Here is a 21,060-nt window from a genome sequence, read left to right on the forward strand (position 1 = left end):
GGACATTAAAACTAAGCTTTTACTGTTTGACCGAATGGTTATGCCTATTCTTCTATACTGTGCAGAAATATGGGGAGTATATAATGTAAAAGATATAGAAAAAATACACATGAAATTTTGCAAAAGAATACTAGGGGTAAAAACTCAGACATCAAATATGGCTGTCCTAGGAGAGCTAGGTAGATATTCTTTGTCAGTTATGTGTAAAGAAAGAGTAATAAAATACTGGTTTAAAATTATGAAAAATAAACAGTCTATCATGTACAAAATATTCATAAATGAAAGAGAACATGTGAATCGAACCAATTGTTTACCATGGGTTAAATCTGTGAAAAAGTTTCTAGACGAATTAGGTATTGGGTATATTTTCTATCAGAACGATATCGATGGCCAGTTATTTCCTATGTTAAAACAACGATTGAAAGACCAGTTTACTCAAGAATGGCGTGCCTCCATAGACAGCTGTACAAAACTAGAGTATTATAGAAAAAGTAAAACATCATTTGGTCTTGAAAATTATTTGACTTTTTGCGAAAATGATCACCTAAGGAGATTAATCACATGTTTTCGTTTATCATCTCATCGTTTAGCTATAGAAAAAGGGAGATATAATGGTGTAGAAAGAAATAACAGAACATGTCAAAATTGTACCAATTTAGTTGAAACTGAGTACCATTTTTTTATGTGTTGTCCCAAATATAGAGAGCTAAGAAAAATGTTTTTACCAAAATATTGTATGAATTGGCCAACAATTGAAAAGTTTATTACACTTATGAAAACAAAAAATCAGAGAACCATTGTTAAGTTTGGAAAATTTTTAAAAGCTGCATATAAGCTTAGAAATAACACAGATTAATAAGTAATAAAGTTCATGTTCTTCTGTTCTGGTAATACGTACATAACGCTTTAGTTATAATACGTATATCTCTGCGTGTCTGTCTTATATTACACAAGACATACAACAGTGAGATATGTTGCTATTATATGCATGTTCACATGTCATTCTTGTTATTTCGTTTCGAACAAGTGTGGTACTTGTGAATCCTGCATGTTTTTCAGATCATAGTTATATATTTGTAAACATGTATATCTGTATAAGTTATTAGAATAAAACTATTATGGGTAACATGTAATTATATGGTAAACCTTCCTTTACAGATCGTGATACCTTATTATACATATAGATCTAAATCATTATATTTAAATTCAAAATACTTAGGAGTATGCGACCACGTTGTCTATGACAAATGTTTCGTATTATATAATATATGATGCATTTTATGTTTGTAATAATTATTTTGTTTGTAATGTTCGTTGCCAAAGTCATGTGAATGATGATGTGCAATAAAAGTATTTGTTGTTGTTGTTGTTGTTGTATTATGATTTTGACTTGTACAAAATTATAATACAATTGATGAAAAGCACGTGTAGAAACACTTGATTTTCGTGTGAAACAACTGATAGACAGCTAAATTATGAGCATTTAAGTATCGTATTCAAATAGTTCAAATTAATACGCAGCCTGACAACAGCTCTTCACAAATGTTATATGCTACAAAAATATGACTTTTCTCATCATTTTGAAATGTTTTGTACGTCGTTTTTTCTTTCTGGCTAAGTTGGAAAGTTTCCGAATAAACGTCAAAACGTTTCCACAGATAAATACAGCAAGGGCTGGGCAAAATGTAAATCTGCAGTGATAATATCCAACCTGGCTTTGCTGCATATTACAAACAGTACCAGTAGAAGTGTAACGGTAGTAGTTTACCATCAACTTATCAAATTGTATGAATTTAAAACGTAAAATGGCAGGGCAATAACATGAACTGTTGATACATTCAAAAGAAGTAGAAGACGAAATACATATCAACGCAGTATCATAACTGTCAGTAGCACCAGCAGAAACAGCGGAAGTAGTAATAGTTGTATTGCAACAGCTTTAGCAACTATAGCGGAATAGTATAGAAGTAGTTGTAGTAATAGCAGCAGCAGTAGTAGTGGTAGAATCAGCAGCAGCTGAAGTGCTGGCAGTAGTAGTGAAAGGGGTAGTAGTAGCACAGGAGCAGCAGCAGCATTAACAGTCGAGATTTGTAATTGTTGTTTTTGTTAGGTTTAGCGTCACACAGACACAGTTATATGTCATATGGCGACTTTCCAGCTTTGATGGTTGAGGAAGACCCCAAGTGACATTTCCTACATTATTTCATTACGGGCGGGGACCTGGGTAGAATCACTGACCTTCCATAAGCCAACTGGATGGCTTAGTCACATGAAGAATTCAACGCCCCGACTTAGGCTCGAACCTACATCGGTAGGGGAGCAGTTGAAGTACTCGCTATAGCAGTTGCTGTGGATGAAGGTGGTCGAAGTATAAGAAGTATTAGCGTTGTATTGTTTAGCAAAAACGCATTAGTAACAACATCTATATCGCAAACAGTAGATATAGCAGCACTATAATGATTTTAAACAGTATGCGTATTTATGTATTTATGGCTGAGAACCGTTTAACTATAGAACTAGAAAGCATACTGAAATTTCTCCATGATTCCGGAAGGCAATATCAGTGGCTACAAAATGAAACATGCATAGCTAGACTTGTAGATATTTCTCCGTAATGACGGTAATGAATATTACATATATACTCAGCATTATCCTGACAACTACAATTTATGTTAAAACCACTGTAAAAACATAGTACATGCAAGACGTAAACATGTATGCTTTTCTAAGACAAACCGTACTTGCATATTGTGAAATAATATAAACAGACTTACCTTCGTTGGAACAAGGAGCTCCAGTTTTGCAATCTATTTTTTCATCAAAAAGTGTAAACACCTTAATATTCACCATATACTCCGTCCCCTAAAAGTACCCTAAATCCCCTTTCCCGACTGGGAGCGCTCACTTGTCCGATGTTATCTGTGCGGTAAATCCATTAAAAAGCGGTGCCAAAAATCACGAGTTTCAGGTAGCATATAAAACACTCAGTTGGTTTTGCTGATTCGGAGCGTAAGGCATAAGCGTAGCTGGATGTTGATTATTGCGTGTAGAGAAAAAGTAAAATATATGCATATATCTGTATATTTTTACCTTTTGATACATGAACACCTTCGTATGCATAACAATATAGTAGAACATGTATTTTTCAGATAAAATTGTCACCTTCATCTCTTTGATATGCATTTCAAAATGACGTTCAACCTCAATTCATCTCAATATAACTGACATGTTCTGGATTAATTTTTATTTTAATTTGTTTTCAAAAAAATGGTTCTTATCTCAATTTTAGGTATCTACTTTGTTTGAAAAAAAAATCAGATTTGCTTTGCCCTAAATGATGTTGCTGCTACAAGTATTTCTGATTAGCTTTAAAATTAAAATTGTGAAAAAAAAGTAAAAGAAAACTAAATAAAAAAGCAATCTACCAGTAGAGGGTGTCCTGAACTCGGACACAGTGAATAATCCGCACATTTTGGTTTAGGGAGAAAATCAAGGTTTTCCGTTATTGTACACATTTAACCTTTCATATTCAGACTGAGTCAAATCAGATCTGTTATTATTGTGCTCGGATGCGTTCTATGCCCTAAAAGATCTTCTCATTCATCTGATTATTATTAACCCACAGTACAATACTGAGTGTTGAATACCTACGAACACATGCCAAACTGTAGTAGAATACTTCAAATGATATAGTTCAAGCTGCCGAGAAACGTGAGGCAGACACTTCTCCGCCAGTGAGCTGTGTTATGCTTCAAGGTAAACTAGTCCAATTTTCTTCTCTCCAATTCTCATGTGCAGTAAACATGATCCGTAATGCAGTTAAAAAGCTTTGAAAGAGATATAAACTTTCATGAAGAATAAACTGTATACATTTAATTTTGCTTTGATGTACATGTGTACAACGTAACTAGAAAAGAATGTACATTAACACAAGCATATTATTTCATAGAACATGTTTCAGGATGATTTATGGACTAATTTTCAGGAAGTAATTATGTTTCCTGTTAACTAAGGAACAATATAATATGAGCCGTGCCATGAGAAAACCAACATAGTCGGTTTGCGACCAGCATGGATCAAGACCAGCCTGCGCATCCGCGCAGTCTGGTCAGGCTCCATGCTGTTCGCTTTTAAAGCCTATTGGAATTGGAGAAACTGTTAGCGAACAGCATGGATCCTGAACGGACTGCGCGGATGCGCAGGCTGGTCTGGATCCATGCTGGTCGCAAACCCACTATGTTGATTTTCTCATGGCGCGGCTCATATGCTTTTTTTTCTGCCGAGAACGCGTACAGAAAATGAGATCATCTTACATACAAACTACATGGAATAAGGCTGCTGCCAAGCATCACGTACTACAAAACAAGTTCAGTGCAAAACTGTTCTTAGAGAACCTTGACTTTGTTTTACTTATTCATAGACGAAAGTTAAAAGATCGGACCACAACCCTTTACGAACTGCGGGTAAATATAAATATGTATGAACAATAAGAAATTCAAAGCATAATAACAGCTTGATCAACAAAAAGTAATTGAAAAAGATACAACATTTATCATTTTATATGTTTGCAGGCAACACGGGGACATAATACTGTGTTTCTAGTCCTTACCAGTAACGTTTTGTTAATTTGTCTATTGAACCATTTTTGAGTATTATCAGTACATCTTTCATCTATGAATTTATTTTTATCTATACCAAAGATTCAATCATCAGTACGTATGAAAGGATATCAGTTATATTTATACTTACTTAAATATGAATTCCTAAACATTTCATAACGTGGTTACTGAAAATAATCCAGGACGAATGAGTCTACATGTTGTTTGGAGACAATCGTGTTGAGCTTTGTACTAAATCGTTGCTTCACTTACATACGGGTAAAATACTAACGTTCTAATTTTTGTACGATGCATTTTATTCAACTAGTAGATCTATATAAGAACGTGTCAAAAAAAAAAAAAGATAAAAAAAGGATATACAAAACATTTAACCACTGGAACATTAGTTTAAGTGAGCATTTATCGAGTATTCTAACACGACCAGCAAATAGCCTACATGCATGTAGAGCAAAAGCTATCTCGTGTTATTCTGCAATAAACCACTCGCGTGCAATGACGTCATCCGATCCAGGTGCGTAGCACGGTCGTAAAAAGTAGTTACCATATTTCTAACACTGTTGATACTAGTATGTCGTATTAGAATCGAAATAGTAAGTTCCCAAGTGTGATTTATCGTAGAACAACCCGAGGTTTTCATTCTTATGCGAAACTTAGTGATATATTCTTACGCATAAGAACTCAAAACTCGGGATATTCTACGATAAACCACGTTTGGGAACTTATTATTTCTTAAACAGACAAACAAAATTAAAATAAAAATTGAAATAGATATTGCTAGTAAAAAAGTATTTGCAAAGTACAAGAAAAAATTTACTAATTTAATTTTGTATGTTTAATATTGCATTGTCATGAACTTACCAAATATTACACAGTTACAATAACCTCTGTATGATAAGACATCATAAATAACCGTTGCTGAAATTCATTAAGTATGTTCTCGTGACTTCTTAAGAAATTTTCAAGTACATTTAGTTACAATTTAAAATATAAGAGTTTTTAGAGTATGCTTCGGACATGAAATATAACGGACAGTTTGACAAGTAGACAGGCAAACAGATGCTCGCGGCATCACGTAATACGTCCCGTATTTCCAAAACGGGCATATAAAGTTGTTCAAATGAATATTTATGTGATATTTATTAGCGTTTGTCATCTGATGTTTAAAGTGTTTACAATACAGTTACACTGCGTATTCATTTTTATACAATCCCCGTAAAACAAATAGACGAGATGAGTTAATTGGAGGAGGATAACCTACAACGACATCAACGACAAAAAAAAAAAAAAAAAAAAAAAAAAAAATCAACAAGATCAACAACAATAACTTCATTGCACTCGCAATTTATTGCAACAGAAAACGCATCTTCTCTGGTCTAGTGACCTGAAATTGTAAGGTTCGTGTTATATGCTTTTGTTAACTGAACCGCAGTCATCACTCATGATGTGTCTACAATACATTTTATAGTTCATTACGCGCTGTAGCAATATACCTGGTTGTTCACGCGCACGAACGCACGCACACATACACACTACTGGAAGAGGGACACTGATTAACGCATGCTCATATGTTCACGTACCAATTTCTCTTCCGTAGTACGAATTTCTGAACCAGTGTCTGATTCTATTGTGTTTGAATCTTTTTTTCCTTGCCGAGCTTTCAGCGTGTCTCATTGTCTATAGTTTCAGCACAATACATTAAGTTTTTTGAGTAACCGAAAGTTTAATCCATATCTGTTTCAACCAAAAGTCATTGACATTTGAAAAATACAACTTCGTCTAAAATGTCAGTTGAGATATTTTACAGGCACCTAAAATCTTCAACAGATGTTGTAGTGGCACGAAAATGGATGAAGTATACACGATATGTGTAACGAGTGTTAACATTGCGAAACATGAAGCACTCTTACTTCAGTTTGACACTTTGAAAAGTCTTTTGAAAACATCTTAAGAAGCCAGATGGGTGTTTCCCTCAGTCCGGGCCCATGCAGAGCTATATATAAGCATGTCTGAAAAAGCAATTTACTGTAGGATATACAACACAAGATGCATTCTTTTCTTAGACTGACGGTGCTCCTGGCGATTTTCATCTGTTCCGGTGAGTCTTTTACTTTAACGTCTTACAAATATTTTTAATTCTGTTGTTTATATGTGTGCCTCTTACAAAGCATTATTTGAATAGTGCACAACTATCTCATCATTCCTGTTGTTGAAATATTGTTTAAATTGAGGTTGAGTCTCGGTTTATCTGCTGTTTAACATTTACCCTGCTAAATTTCTAAAATGGACTGGTCTATCATTCAGTTGGGGCAGTACCATTTATCATTCAAAGGAGTGTTCACTGAAAATTTTCGGACTGAACAGCAAACATTGCAGACTGAGATCAGCCTGAACGGGTGTGCAGGTTGATCTTGATCTGCACTGGTCGCAAAGGCAACATTACTTGCCGCCAGAGGTTAATGGTAATGATAATTGCGCTATTGCTAGTCTCAAACTATCGCTGTAGTTACTGAAATGAGTTCACCGAATGAAGAAATATTTGGATCTGTACTATTTCTGTCATTTTTATCATGAAAAATAACACGAGTAGTTATATTATTATTTTTCCATTTTTATATACAGCTTTACATAGTTGTATGTATGATAAAGACTTTTTCATCGATATCGCTTTTATTGATTGGTAAAACAAAATGAAAATGAAAACATATTCGTAATAATAAGTTGAATTTATCAACACCGTTGTATACATTCAAACCTAGCAACCAAAATAACAGTATGTTTTCCGCAAATTGGTGTTGGTATGTAATAAGCCATGTCTTTGAAATGTTCCCTGGTAGTTTAGCTATAACTAATTTTGCCTTGTTTGGGTTTACTTTTGCATTTTTGGTTGTAGGTTTATCCCGCTACCAAAGTTGAAGTGTATTTCTGACAATCATAGCATCTTTATTTTATTCCAAATCACTTCCAAAGGATGTTCATGTGTGCTACACAAAATAGTCCCATTCATGAACAATGCAGATGAATTATCAATGAACAAGCAGTTCTTATTCAACCTTTATCCACTCACACTGACCATTTAGATTATATAAGATCTAACAATTATAAGGTATTCCGATGGTTACATCACAAGCCATGTCGGACAGAGTTCATCTTAGATATGAGGCACATTAAATTTGTATTTGTTTCTCATTCATATTCATATTCTCACATATATTCATAGACTGGCATTTAAACAGAAAATAAATCTTCCAAAAACCCTCAACCATCAGACATTTCAAGGCTTTGATGTTTGAACGTATTGATAACTTAGGCTCCATTAGGGAACACGATAGACTACTGCTACAAGCTATGTTTCTGGTATCCCAATGTATAGAAGAAATCACAATATATGAACACTTTGAATAGAATGATTGTATTGTTACGAATATGTATACATTTCGCATTTCAGATATTTACATTCGTGCTGGTCAGTGGTTTCCTAATGTGGGTCAAAAGTAATTTTCCTTTAATTGTTGCCCAAGTAACAAATACATATTTTTTTCATAATTCAAATTCGTATTAAACTTTAATCCGGGACGGAATGTCTACGACGCCACATTCACGGGTGGTAAACGCGCAATCCAATTCCTACTGGGAATACGCTAAAAATGGGTTGCGCGACTTCCGGTGCTGGTGTTGCGCATCAATATATACAAAATCGAGGTAGGTGGGTTTTTGTTTTTGTAAATAATTACACATTTACGAGTGCTTTCGAAAAAAAGCAAAATGCTATTCGACACAAGAATGAATAAGGATCATATATGTGAAATACCAAATTATTAATTTAAGAATCAGCTCTGTTATCACGAAAACTCTGATGGCTCGAGCTGTCAAAAAAGCATGGAATCATGAAAAATGCAAATTTTCTAACTCTTGTGCCTTCTTTCTGGAAATGTGACGCTTCGAATGATCAAACACGTGTAAAACAGTCATGAATATTACATATACTTGAATGAAATGTTGCTTTTAGGGGAAAGATTGGCAAAAAAATAATCGGGAATGGGGTTGCGCCCCGGGAATGGAGTTGCGCGTATACATTATTTACATTATGATGTATATGAGCAACTCCATTCCCGGTGCGCAACCCCATTCCCGATGATTATTTTGTCAATTATGTCCCCGTAAGCAGGATTTGAAACAAATAATTTTGATATTCGTTACTTTATAACAGTTGAGTTATCATAAAAAGCATCAGATGTCCTCAGATTAGGTATATGAGGTCAGAAACTGCCATTTTTGTTGATTTCATACTTTTTTCACGTTTCGTGTCGCCAGAGTTTTTGTGATAATAGAGCCGAATCATAAATTACAAACCAGATATTTTACACATATGATGTATTATCATATCTGTGTCGAATAGCATTTTGCTTTTTTCGAGAAAATTTATTCATGTCTCATACTAAGCAAAATCATAACTTCACATACCTCAATTTCCTCTTTTTTTACGCGCAACACCAGCACCGGACGTTGCGCAACCCATTTTAAGCGTATTCCCGGCGGGAATTGGATTGCGCGTTTACCACCCGTGACATTTTGTTCACTTTGCCTGTTACATATGGCTAACTGTTTCGTTTGTTATCTTTTAGAGGGGAACTCTCTCTCCCGTATCATAGGAGGGCAAAGCATTCCTATATCGGATGTTCCATGGCAAGCTTCATTGCAACGTCTAGGTTCACACATTTGTGGGGCGTCTTTCATTCACAACAAATGGCTGGTTACTGCTGCTCACTGCGTCAAGTAAGTCAAAAGCACGGCGTTTGAAAAACACAGAAGGGGCTGCTTTTTAAAACGAGTACATCGAAGTTGGTAGGGTCATTGTACGGATAATACACGTTTTTTTGTGTATTAACGTCTGCAGAAGCCCGCGGGATTGTTTGTGACCGAGATCGAAGGTCGAGGTCACAAACATATCCCAAGGGCTTCTGCAGACGTTAATACACAAAACAAACGTGTATTGTCGCTATTCTTGCATAAAAAACATTACACGACGACTTTATGTATTGTTTTCATATATAATGACTTGACGATTCCGGTACATTTTTTATTTACCATTCTCTGTTGTTCTTGGAAACGGTAAATATGTTTTAAATATCCGTATCCAGGGCCCAGAAATAAACAACACTATCAAAAGCACATCCTGAAGGTTTTTAAACGATTGTTTTATCTTTCGTTATTACAAACATAAAATTACCAATAACTGTTCACATCACTTCACAATTTGGTGCACTCGAGCACAATTTCAAGAATAATAACTTTACATTTGAGTTATATTGAGTACGGACACAGTTGGAGTACGGATGAGTACGAACGTAGTGTCAAGCTTCCAAGCTGTTTATATAAATTCTTCGAGAAAAAAGATAAAAACATACCGACTGATACTTACCAAAAAATGATTATAAATATGATTCCTAAAAACAAAGAATCGCACAGGTTACACGCGATTCTTTAACATTCACGGTTGTCTACAAAATCTGAATTGACGCCGAGTTCTAAAAGGCGAGTAAACAAAGGAAGAAACGAGTACGAACATTGTTGGGGGTAGCGCATTTGGCGTTAGTTACCGATACAGCAAAACATTCTATGGTTTAGATTGCATCTTTTATGCTTTAAGAAGAGGTTTTTATGAAAGAAACAAGACGCAGATACCAGATGACAGTCTGCGCAGAAATACATTTACGTCCTAGGAAATCATTTCAAAAATAAAAATCAGGTATTAACAGCACGTGAATTGCCTTGTTTGCACACGATTTTTCTCCCGTTAATACATGGGCGGATCCAGTGAAAAAGGTAGTTTTTATGGAAGAATACGCATTTTATTCACAGGGCGTTCGCAAGGCAATTACGTCCGGCGTTTTCGCCCACAACGGTGTGCACAAAACCGTTCCGGTCAAATTGCAACGTCTTTAAACTTTAAAGGTTGAGGAAGACTTGATGTGCCCCTAATGCACGGATTGGTAGGAAGACACCTAGATGGAACCACGGACCGTAAACGGATAACTTTCTCATATGAGTCGAAAATGATGAGGAAAAATAGTTAGAAATGACGATTTTGATAAGTTCAGATTTCAAAAATTAAACTTATTTTACTTCAAAATTAGTTTTTAAGGACAATGTCATTCTGTGATTTTTCACACATTGATTTGCCTTAGTCTTTTTGGATTTGGTAGCAACGCTGAAAATATTCCAGCATTTGTCTTCTGATAATGTTACTCCTATATAGTGACTGCCATGTGGAGGGTTTTATCCGCTATTACGTATTCGTTCTCTTGTATGACAAATTATAGCCTACATAATGTAAGATTAGGTTGCAATCTTTTAAGGTTAACTTAATTAGGCATATCTAGGAAATATATATGGTTATCGACGGGCTTAGACCTACATATTTTCTTTGACGATAAATAATTTTAAGATGAAACAGTTATAGCCTCTTTATATAAAATTTCAGCAACCAAAACAAGAATGATCTCTCAGTTGGGTATGGCGATGCTGACAAGAGGAACCACAAAACAGCCTCTATTTTAAGCATAACCATGGTAAGTTGTGTGCCTGCAAGATGTACATGTAAAAAGCATCATAACTATATACGCATTTTTTTTTACCTTAAACACGCGTTTTCCTTAAACATCCATAAAATTATCACATTTTGCGGAACAACTTTGAGATCATGCAGTTATTGTTGTGATGATTTTATATTTTTTCATACAACTTCAAGGAATTAAGCATTTATTAAAAAGGAACGTGTATTATGATTATGTTTTGATATTATGTGCCTGTTATTGAAAAAGAACTCGATCTTTGTCTGCATATGTCATTAAGAGGTCAATTATGAAAAGAGCGGACACAGTAGTCCGGTGATAGCACTGTCTTACTACGCAATAAAGGTTCGTGAATTCGACCCCGCCCCCCATCTCTTCTAACTGATAGTTGCTAACATTGGGATAAGTGTGACGTGCAATAGATGCTTTACACCTGGCACAGTTTTTGTTTATTTCTCATCTCTGTAAAATATTTGAAACATATAGAAAGTGTATCATTTTGATAAACTTTGCTAAACATGAATTATAGGGGCATATATTAAAAAAAAAATTAAATATGCACAATAGGCTAAAACATGAACAATTTTCACATCATAAACTTACTAAAATGTATAGTTATTGTGGAGGGACAACCTGCTATTTTATAGTTAACTCTTCAGTGAATTCCGTGCAATAATATACGAATATGAACATGTGTTTTTGTTTTATTATCAAAGGCTCACTGTTGTCACATATATGGTGTATGCACCACATAGTTCTTTGATCTTCTGGATGAAAATGAAACTTAATTTAGCTTTCATAATTTCGCAACTAATATGTAGTGCATAAAGGAGTGGACACACAGGATGAACAGTGGATGCAATCGGTGGTTCTTATGTTTTACTGACACTTAATTAAAACAAATTGATTATTTCTTACCTTGAATGCAAACGTGCAAAATTTTCATTATTTAGCTAACGTTAAGGTCGCTTAATTCAAATTCTTCTTTGTGTCATATCAAAAACGATCTATTCAGGTCTCATTTACGTATGCCTTTATAGAACAACACTTTTTCCTACACGTAATTAGGGACTGAACTGTTCTTGGAGAAATGCCAGTCAGCGGTGGTCCAATACACAAGTAGCATTTAAAGAGGCATATTGCTCTTGTCCGCACAATCATCAGTTTCTATCGGCAAAACTAGCCATCGTGTGAGAGACTCGAAACACACATGAAAACTATCACATTTCATGGTTAATGAATTCTATTGAAAATATGCTATTAAAGCAACCATTCTACATGAGAATGTGCAAAAAACTGGAAAATCCATGAGCTGTTTACTATGATATTGTTTTATTTTGACCGGATAACTAACCTTATTCCGTATTCTGGCTTTCGTATATCGATTTATTATGATCGGACGATTTGTAATATGTTTTCGCGACCTCACGTACACTCAAAAAGTAATCACCATAACAAGATTTAATTCGATAATACAGCCTTTTTGTGTTTCTTTTAATTGTTGAGTAATATAGTATAGATAAGTCGTTGACCTATGTTTTTTAAAAAAATACCCTTGCATCCCTTTAATATTTGAATAAGAAGTAATCTCTATATTGCCTCGGATAAAACCATAAATAGGTTGCACCAGCATTTTACGCAGGATAATAAGCAAAAACGATTCATTTATAAAAAATTCTTTACACGTATTACTTTTAATTACAACTTATGTGATCCTAATGAATAATAGTTTCTACATGCTTGTATATAGGTTTTACTGCAATGAATTGTCAAGGCTTGAAAATGCTTGAACAGATAAATCTTTGAAAATAACCATTTGATTTATTTTTCAAGCATCCACAGTACGAGGAAAATGGATCGAAAGGATATCCGAACGATGTTGCCTTGCTCGAACTTACTAGCCCTGTGTCATTTGACAGCAACACAAACAAGGTCGCTCTACCACGCAGCAGTAACACACTGACAAATTGCGCCATTACCGGATGGGGTTGCACGAGTGAGTATTGCTGATCGCTAGAAGTTAATAATACCAGTTTAAGTAAAAAAAAAAAAAAAAAAAAAAAAAAAAAAAAAAAAAAAAAAACAAAAAAAAAAAAACAGAAAACATAACGACGTAATAATTGCACAAAAATGTCTGTCATTTATCCTAGTTGAATTGTTTTAAAATAATATCTCTATCTTAAATATTTCTTTCCACTGTTGGAAATAAATATAAATAAATTGTAAATGGCCGATTTTGAGACGAGCGATATTTGTTTTACTTTACACAGAAATAAACTGTAAAAATAAAAAATCAGAAAAGCTCATGTTCTTTACAGGAGTTGACACGACAACATGTTACGTTTTCTGTTCTATATTTCTTAAATTTTCTGTCAGTGGAATCAATTTTTAATAAGGAAGAGTAAAAAAATGATACCTTGTTTCATTTCGAAAAACAAGTCTTGAACAAATTTACTTTATACCATTTAAAGGCAAGTTGGATTTTAAAAATGTATACTGTAGTCAGTTATAATAGTTTATTTTATCGTAACCAAATGTCTTATACGGACCTTATAGATTTTTATATGAAATATATCAGGGGAGACAACTCTTAAGCCATATTAGAAAACAGTTTACTGGAAACTTCTGCCTTTGTAACGGGAACGTCCTCAATCAGTTTAAGATTTACAGTTTGAAATACCGTGACAAATCATTGGGTATATGTCAAAACATATACACATATTTAATACTTCTTTTACACCTTTTTTTTCAGTTGTTACCACTATCATGCCAATATTTTAGACCAATGGATTAATGTTAAAATGTTTAATCAAAAGTATGACCCATTTTATTTTTAGTCGTATAAACTGCATGAGTATCAATGAACCTTATTGTCTCAAGTGTTAAAATTTCTATTTGATGCATAAAAATGCCCAATCATTATTCGTAGAAATAAAGCAGTCTACTCCAGTTTATATTGAAATTAAACGTTATTTGACAAATCCCTATTTACATTCTTTGAAAATATCCATGGCAACAAATATGAATATAATATATCCTGCAAAAGAGTCAGTGATAAAAATATCTTTATTTGTCTAAAGCTCGGATTTGGATTGTATGACTTTTACATTCGAAACCAGAGGGAACTAATGAGCACATTCATTAAAACACAATTTAATATGTTCCAGACAATATTCTTGGATTTTGCACCAGTACGCCAAACCTCCTGCAAGGCACGACAATAACTAAAATACAGCCAGACGCTTGCAAGTCCCTGTGGAGCGATACCCAGATTCAGGCGATACATGTCTGCGTCAATGAAGCCGACAAATCGGGATGCAACGTAAGCTCCTAAATATTGAACAACGTTTTAAAACAGTTTCTCCTAATCGAAAGCAATACTCCCGAAGCTTCAGGGAGAACACTGTATGCCTTGATATAATGTAATAACAATGCAAGATTTGTTTTTCTTTACTTCGTTCATATCGTCTTAGTGTTGGTTCAGGTTTTGTCTCTCGACATACTTCTGCCTATTTTTTTCAACTTTGTATTCTAAGAAATAATGCATTCACTACCCTTATCTAACCCTTATCATGCCGGACAAGCTTGTGCCTTTTCGACCAGTTTAGATCATGATCAGTATCTGCACTGTTCGGCATTCAGTCAGTATCTTTTTGGTAAGCACGCCTTTTAACAGTTATTAGTACTGTCCAAATTGATAGATGGGTAAGTCCGTTATAGAAATTTAGCAGGGTAAGAGTTAAGGTACATAATGATAATGGTGTTTACTATGTTTCACGGTGATAAAATGCCCAAGTCACAGTAACATTATGATTTGCAAAACGATGTATTTTACTTTGTCAACAGGGTAGATTCGAATCTATTGAACCGTAGCAATTTCTCATATTTCGTGTAATTTCATGTTTGAGCTTCTATAGTCTTTATTTCACTTTTCTCTGTCTTCATCGGGAGATTTTCTTGTCCATAGTTGGCGTTTGTTTCTTTTTAATAAGGTATATATATTTTGGAATGCAGAATCTACTTCTAGGTTGATTAACTTAAACACAATATACTTACCAGGTCTCTGCCTTTCGAATGTGAATTTGCCCCTTTAATGTGTAGAAATACTTATAAATTTTAGGGTGACTCTGGTGGACCTTTGTCATGTTACCAAGATGGTGGCATTGTACTTGCTGGAGCAACATCCTGGGGATCCAGCACCTGCTCTTCAGATTATCCTACAGTCTACGCTCGCATCAGCGAGTTCGTCGGATGGATTGATGCAACTACTGGATATGTACTGTAAAAGACATGCATGTTTTGCAAAAATTATTGGGAAAAACAATTTCCTTTCTTTTCTTTTCTGATCTGAATTGATAAAATAAACTCGTCGCAAAACAAATAAAGATGTGTTTTCTGTCATTTGTGTGCCTGCTAAAACAAGTGAAATCCTTGATTTCATTGAATCCAAGAATATTTCTACACAAACGTTACAACGTATAAAATCAAACATTTCAGAATCCACGTCCTTGACCAATTGTGTTTTAGTTATCTTGAAGGTGGCACATAACGCGTTAATATATTCACTTAAATCTTTTACAACAAGTTTTGTTAATTCAATGTGGAAAATCATTATCTCATATTAGCTTTTCCTATCGAAACATCAGAAAATTCTGCCTTCTATTTTCTATCATAAATCAAGTCAATTTGACCAACGACACCCTCGCTACGTCAAACATGTGATAAATGAAAATATGTATACCTGTACAGTTTTGGAATGTCTCTCCAATTTCTAAACACATAAACAAAACCGGTTAGGAATAAAAATACCTTGTCCATAACCGGTGTTAAATCAAGGCTTACAGCTGGGACAGCACAATATACCTTTTACTTCAATTCAAACAGTAGTACAAGCTCGTGGGAATGGTGCCACTGAATTTCTATATCCGCCTATGCCTGTCACGTGCACGTGCTTGTTTGTGTTGTTGTGGTTTGCGGTATAGATTGACTGCAGTTTTGGAACATTGAATTTCCTTCCAAAACATTCCAAACTTTTCATCTACCCCTCAATCCGTTTTTTATATTTTGCATTTAATTAAAATATACATTTTGGATTTTTGAAGCAACCCGACTGATAGATTTGTCCGTAACTGTTTTCTTTTGTTGCTTGCCTACATTTGAATGCATGTCTCAACGGCTGTACTTGGGATGCTCTGTGCTTCCGGGAAATCTACCCTTACCTTTTACTTTTAATCTGCAGTTTCGGTGGATAAAATCCCCTAAGAAAGAAAGGTGATAAAAATGAAATAGTCAAAAAAGTATGTGACATAGATCACTCAAGCATTGAATAATGCATAAAGAGCTGCCTAATAAAAACGCGCTCGACTATTTGAAGCCATTACACCCACTGGCGCCAGACCAGAAAGAAAATGCCTCTGTACATGTTATACCCTTCCCCTAGGCATTCTATAAGATCCATGGTCATGAAGGGGAAAATATACTAGCCCGTTTCAATAGTACATTTATCAACTTAAACGCGGGTACCTAGTATAATGAACAAGCGATATTTTTTCTTTCATCGTGTACCAGTCACATTGTCTCAATATTCCATATTGCTGAGATTATCAACATATTTTATGCTTTCGTCAACGTTACAGAAAAAAACTTGTTTGACCTTCCCTAATGAACATAGAGGTCACGGCAGTGTGCACATGTTTGGCGATATGTAAACAAACAAAAACAGAATTTAAAAAAATCACAATTTTACACTAAAACTCGAAATGATGAATGCAATTCATCTTGTATATGATCTGTATTTGAAAACGTACATTGGTCTGCACCTGTTCTGTTTATTTTATTCATTTTACACAGTTATGCTGCATTTTCACATTTTAGCAAACACGTGTAGTAAAATGACGATTGACATACATTTTCACAACAGCCAATCAAAATGGTTTTGTAATCTAGAACGGAACTTCACCAGGGAAGTTCAAGCAAGTTTTTTGTATAACGTTGAAATAACTATTAACTACGCGTTGTACCTAGGGGTAAGGTATAACATGTACAGAGGCATTTTCTTTCTGTTCTGGTGCCATTGATTACACCTTATACTAATTTACCAACTTCTGCAAAAGGTGAAAAGGGAATGGTAAATTGGAGATATGAAACCTGACTCAGAACGGTCATTATCAGAAGCTGAAGATGAAAGTATGCTTGCATGTAAAACTTTAACCAAACTTTCTAAGCAAAAAAGACACAATTTTGACAAATAAAGTCCTAAGCTTTAAAACAAAATTTTAAAACATTTGGTCAGGTCGTCTTTGAAAAATATGCTTACACGCAAAACTGTTACATAACTCTAACAAAATGAAAGCTAGAGTTATGAAACATGCCTTGTGAGGTCTTCTCATGATGTCCCTAACTTTTTTGGCGTAACATTGTCATAGAAACCTGGTCGCTCGTTTACTAGTCCAATGTTCTAATAACAGAGCCGAAGAGTCTACTCTCTGACGCAGTTGTCAGAAATTGGTTTTAAACGTGCAGGTTATGCGTAAGTGAACGTAACACTTTCCCTCTTCAAAGTCATCATTCATGGCGTTAAGTAAGCCATTTTGGCATAGAAAGTGTCATTTTTAGACAGAGATAAAGCCCGTATCCTAGAAGAGCAACATCCTACGATGGAAAGGTTAAACAAACCAAAGGGCATAGCATTTCATGACAAAAATCTCAACTGCCTATCCAATGCTCTAACCACTGAGTCAAGGAGTCGGTCGACTCCCTAGATTGGCTTTAAAGGTACAGGCTATTTGTAAGCGGCCGTAACAATATGTTAAGAACCTTCTCAATGTTAGATTTTAGATTGGGAACTTTCGAAAAATTGACTCTAAATATCAAAATACGAAGTAGATACCGTTAACATAGAGATTCAAGAAACAGCAAAGATTCTACGGGCAAAATAGTGATATTCAACTTGTATGTATACAACTCATACCTTCTAAAATCAAAGTACTGAAAGTACAGAAAGGCTGAATACCACAAAACTGGATGAAAACTGTGCGGGAAAAATGTTTACAAAATCTTAGATATTAGGTTTTTTTTCTATAACTAAGACGAAAATAGGGTACTGTTCTGATGAATCATCTTGATTAAATTGAGAATGTAGTGTAAGGATATTACAGACTAAGATGGTGAAAAATACATTGTGTTTGCTCCATTGGGGATAACATGATAAGAGAGACAAACGGCACATAATTCTTATGATTTAGTTGTTTTTGAAATAGTTCTATTCTATGTTATATCTGTCTTAATATCTTTCGATATTGTTCTGTGTTACTGCATTTGTCATTGCATATACATCCTTTGTAAATATTGTAACATATCAAGTATCTGGAGGCCCACATGGAAGATTGGATAATCCAAATGTGTTAGCATAAAATAAAGTCGTTATGATTATTATTATTATTATTATTATTATTATTATTATTATAATTCTCACTTGGGAATCTGAAAAACACAAATATTAATATCTAACAAAAAATGTCAGGTTCCGAGAACGCAATTCAATCAAACCATAACCTCATAACAGTGTATGTTTTGATTTGTACACATAAAGATATCTTCAAAATATAAATGAAGTAAAAAGTATAGACAAACGGGGGCAAAATGAACAACGAAAGGAAAACAGTCGGGCACCGTTCTGTAAATGTCAGTGGCAAACACCACCAGTTAATCTAAACCGGTTTATACTACGTTTGTAATCCTATCATTGGCCCCACCATAGGTCAACGTTAACTCTAAAAAGCCAAGGTGATTCATTGACTTTAAAATAGCATGGACTTGCATATAAATAAGTAAAATCTCATATCAATATACCGTCTTTAATGGACTACTTTAGCTGATTTTTCAGGAGGTTGTAGGTTCAAGCCCCACTAGGACCAAACCTTGTTTTCATTATATTTCTTTTTTATCTAGTATGATAAACTGATTTTTTTTCAAGACTTATTATCATTTATTTGTGGATTTTTTTTATTTGATTAGCCATTTCTTGCTGTTTTAAGCGAATTTAACCTCTGATACAGAATGGTGAAGATTCAGACATCTTTGAAAATACTTAGTTACATGTTGTAAAAGTTCTTGATTTTGCATTTATTATTTTGATTACAAATTTTAGAGAAATATAGGCAGGCTTTACTTCTGCCCTACGGTTCTTTTTTAATGCAGAGAGCAAGGCCACATTTTTTCAGTGTTGGAGCCTAATTTCTGTCCGATTAAATCCTACTACTTGAAGCTCCCCAGAGAAAGTTGTTATCGACAGTTTTATTGTGTGTTTTATAATTGTTACGCAATACTTTGAGTTCTCTTTTAGCAAAATATTTGGTAAAATGAATTCTCTGCGATCGTTTAGCGCTGTTGTTATCACTTTGAAATTTGTCTCTGTTTGAGCCAGAGGAGATAACATAAATTAAACAAAATTAAAGAAAAAGACACGGTATAATTCCCTTTAAAGGTGCAACACAGAGCGAAACAATGTTAACTTCAGGACTGTATCAAGTTAATGCAATTGTTAAACATTACCATTACAGGTCCACTATCTTAATATAACCTGAAATACAGATAAAAATGTGTGTTTAAACAGAAATCGCTTACATCATGACAAAAATGAAAAAATTGATTGAACTTGGTCATGGATGGATTTGGAAATTTTCATTCTGCAATTCCAAGATGTTATCTGAGGTAACAGTTATGGAGCCTGTATTTAACAGAAACTGCCATAAGACAATATATTTAATATCCAAGAGATGATTATGACTTACAGATCTTTTTTACAGATTTTATTAGCCTTATATTTTGAGAAAAAACACCATATCATAGAAAGAAAAGGTAGTTTCAAATGAAAATTGAACAGCGTATAAAACATGTATACTAGTATTACTCCTCACGACAACTTTCTGTTTACCGAGATATACATTGAATGCTGCTGCAATAAACCCCTGATCCAGCCTCTCATCTGTTGCGTTCTGTTGCTAGATATTGCTGTACTAAACCCCTGATCCGGCCTCTCATCTGTTTTGTTCTGTTTCTAGATGCTGCTGTACTAAACCCCTGATCCGGCCTCTCATTTGTTTCGTTCTGTTTCTAGATGCTGCTGTACTAAACCCCTAATCCGGCCTCTCATTTGTTTCGTTCTGTTTCTAGATGCTGCTGTACTAAACTCCTGATCCGGCCTCTCATTTTTTTCATTTTGTTTCTAGAAGCTGCTTTTTGTTTTCTAGAAGCTGCTGCAAAAAAACCCTGATACGGCCTCTCATCTGTTTCGTTCTGTTTCTAGATGCTGCTGTACTTAACTCCTGATCCGGCCTCTCATTTGTTGCGTTCTGTTTCTAGATGCTGCTGTACTAAACCCCTAATCCGGCCTCTCATTTGTTGCGTTCTGTTTCTAGATGCTGCTGTACTAAACCCCTGATCCGGCCTCTCATTTGTTGCGTTCTGTTTCTAGATGCTGCTGTACTTAACTCCTGATCCGGCCTCTCATTTGTTGCGTTCTGTTTCTAGATGCTGCTGTACTAAACCCCTAATCCGGCCTCTCATTTGTTTCGTTCTGTTTCTAGATGCTGCTGTACTAAACTCCTGATCCGGCCTCTCATTTTTTTCATTTTGTTTCTAGAAGCTGCTTTTTGTTTTCTAGAAGCTGCTGCAAAAAAACCCTGATACGGCCTCTCATCTGTTTCGTTCTGTTTCTAGATGCTGCTGTACTTAACTCCTGATCCGGCCTCTCATTTGTTGCGTTCTGTTTCTAGATGCTGCTGCACTAAACTCCTGATCCGGCCTCTCATTTGTTTCGTTCTGTTTCTAGATGCTGATGTACTAAATTCCTGATCCGGCCTCTCATT

At 34.8% G+C, this 21,060-nt stretch overlaps 1 protein-coding gene across 1 annotated transcript; it reads left to right on the plus strand.

Moving 5' to 3' along the window:
- Positions 1-6,557: 6,557 nt before the first annotated feature.
- On the plus strand, positions 6,558-15,576 carry LOC123563569 (chymotrypsin B-like). The gene is made up of 6 exons (XM_045356427.2): positions 6,558-6,714; positions 9,242-9,392; positions 11,101-11,188; positions 13,025-13,187; positions 14,359-14,513; positions 15,312-15,576. Exons 1-6 carry the CDS (start codon positions 6,663-6,665, stop codon positions 15,474-15,476), a joined length of 774 nt encoding a protein of 257 aa, XP_045212362.1. The 5' UTR covers positions 6,558-6,662; the 3' UTR covers positions 15,477-15,576.
- The last annotated feature ends 5,484 nt before the right edge of the window (positions 15,577-21,060 follow it).

The sequence above is a fragment of the Mercenaria mercenaria genome, chromosome 2 (assembly GCF_021730395.1).
Source record: "Mercenaria mercenaria strain notata chromosome 2, MADL_Memer_1, whole genome shotgun sequence".
NCBI lineage: Eukaryota > Metazoa > Mollusca > Bivalvia > Venerida > Veneridae > Mercenaria > Mercenaria mercenaria.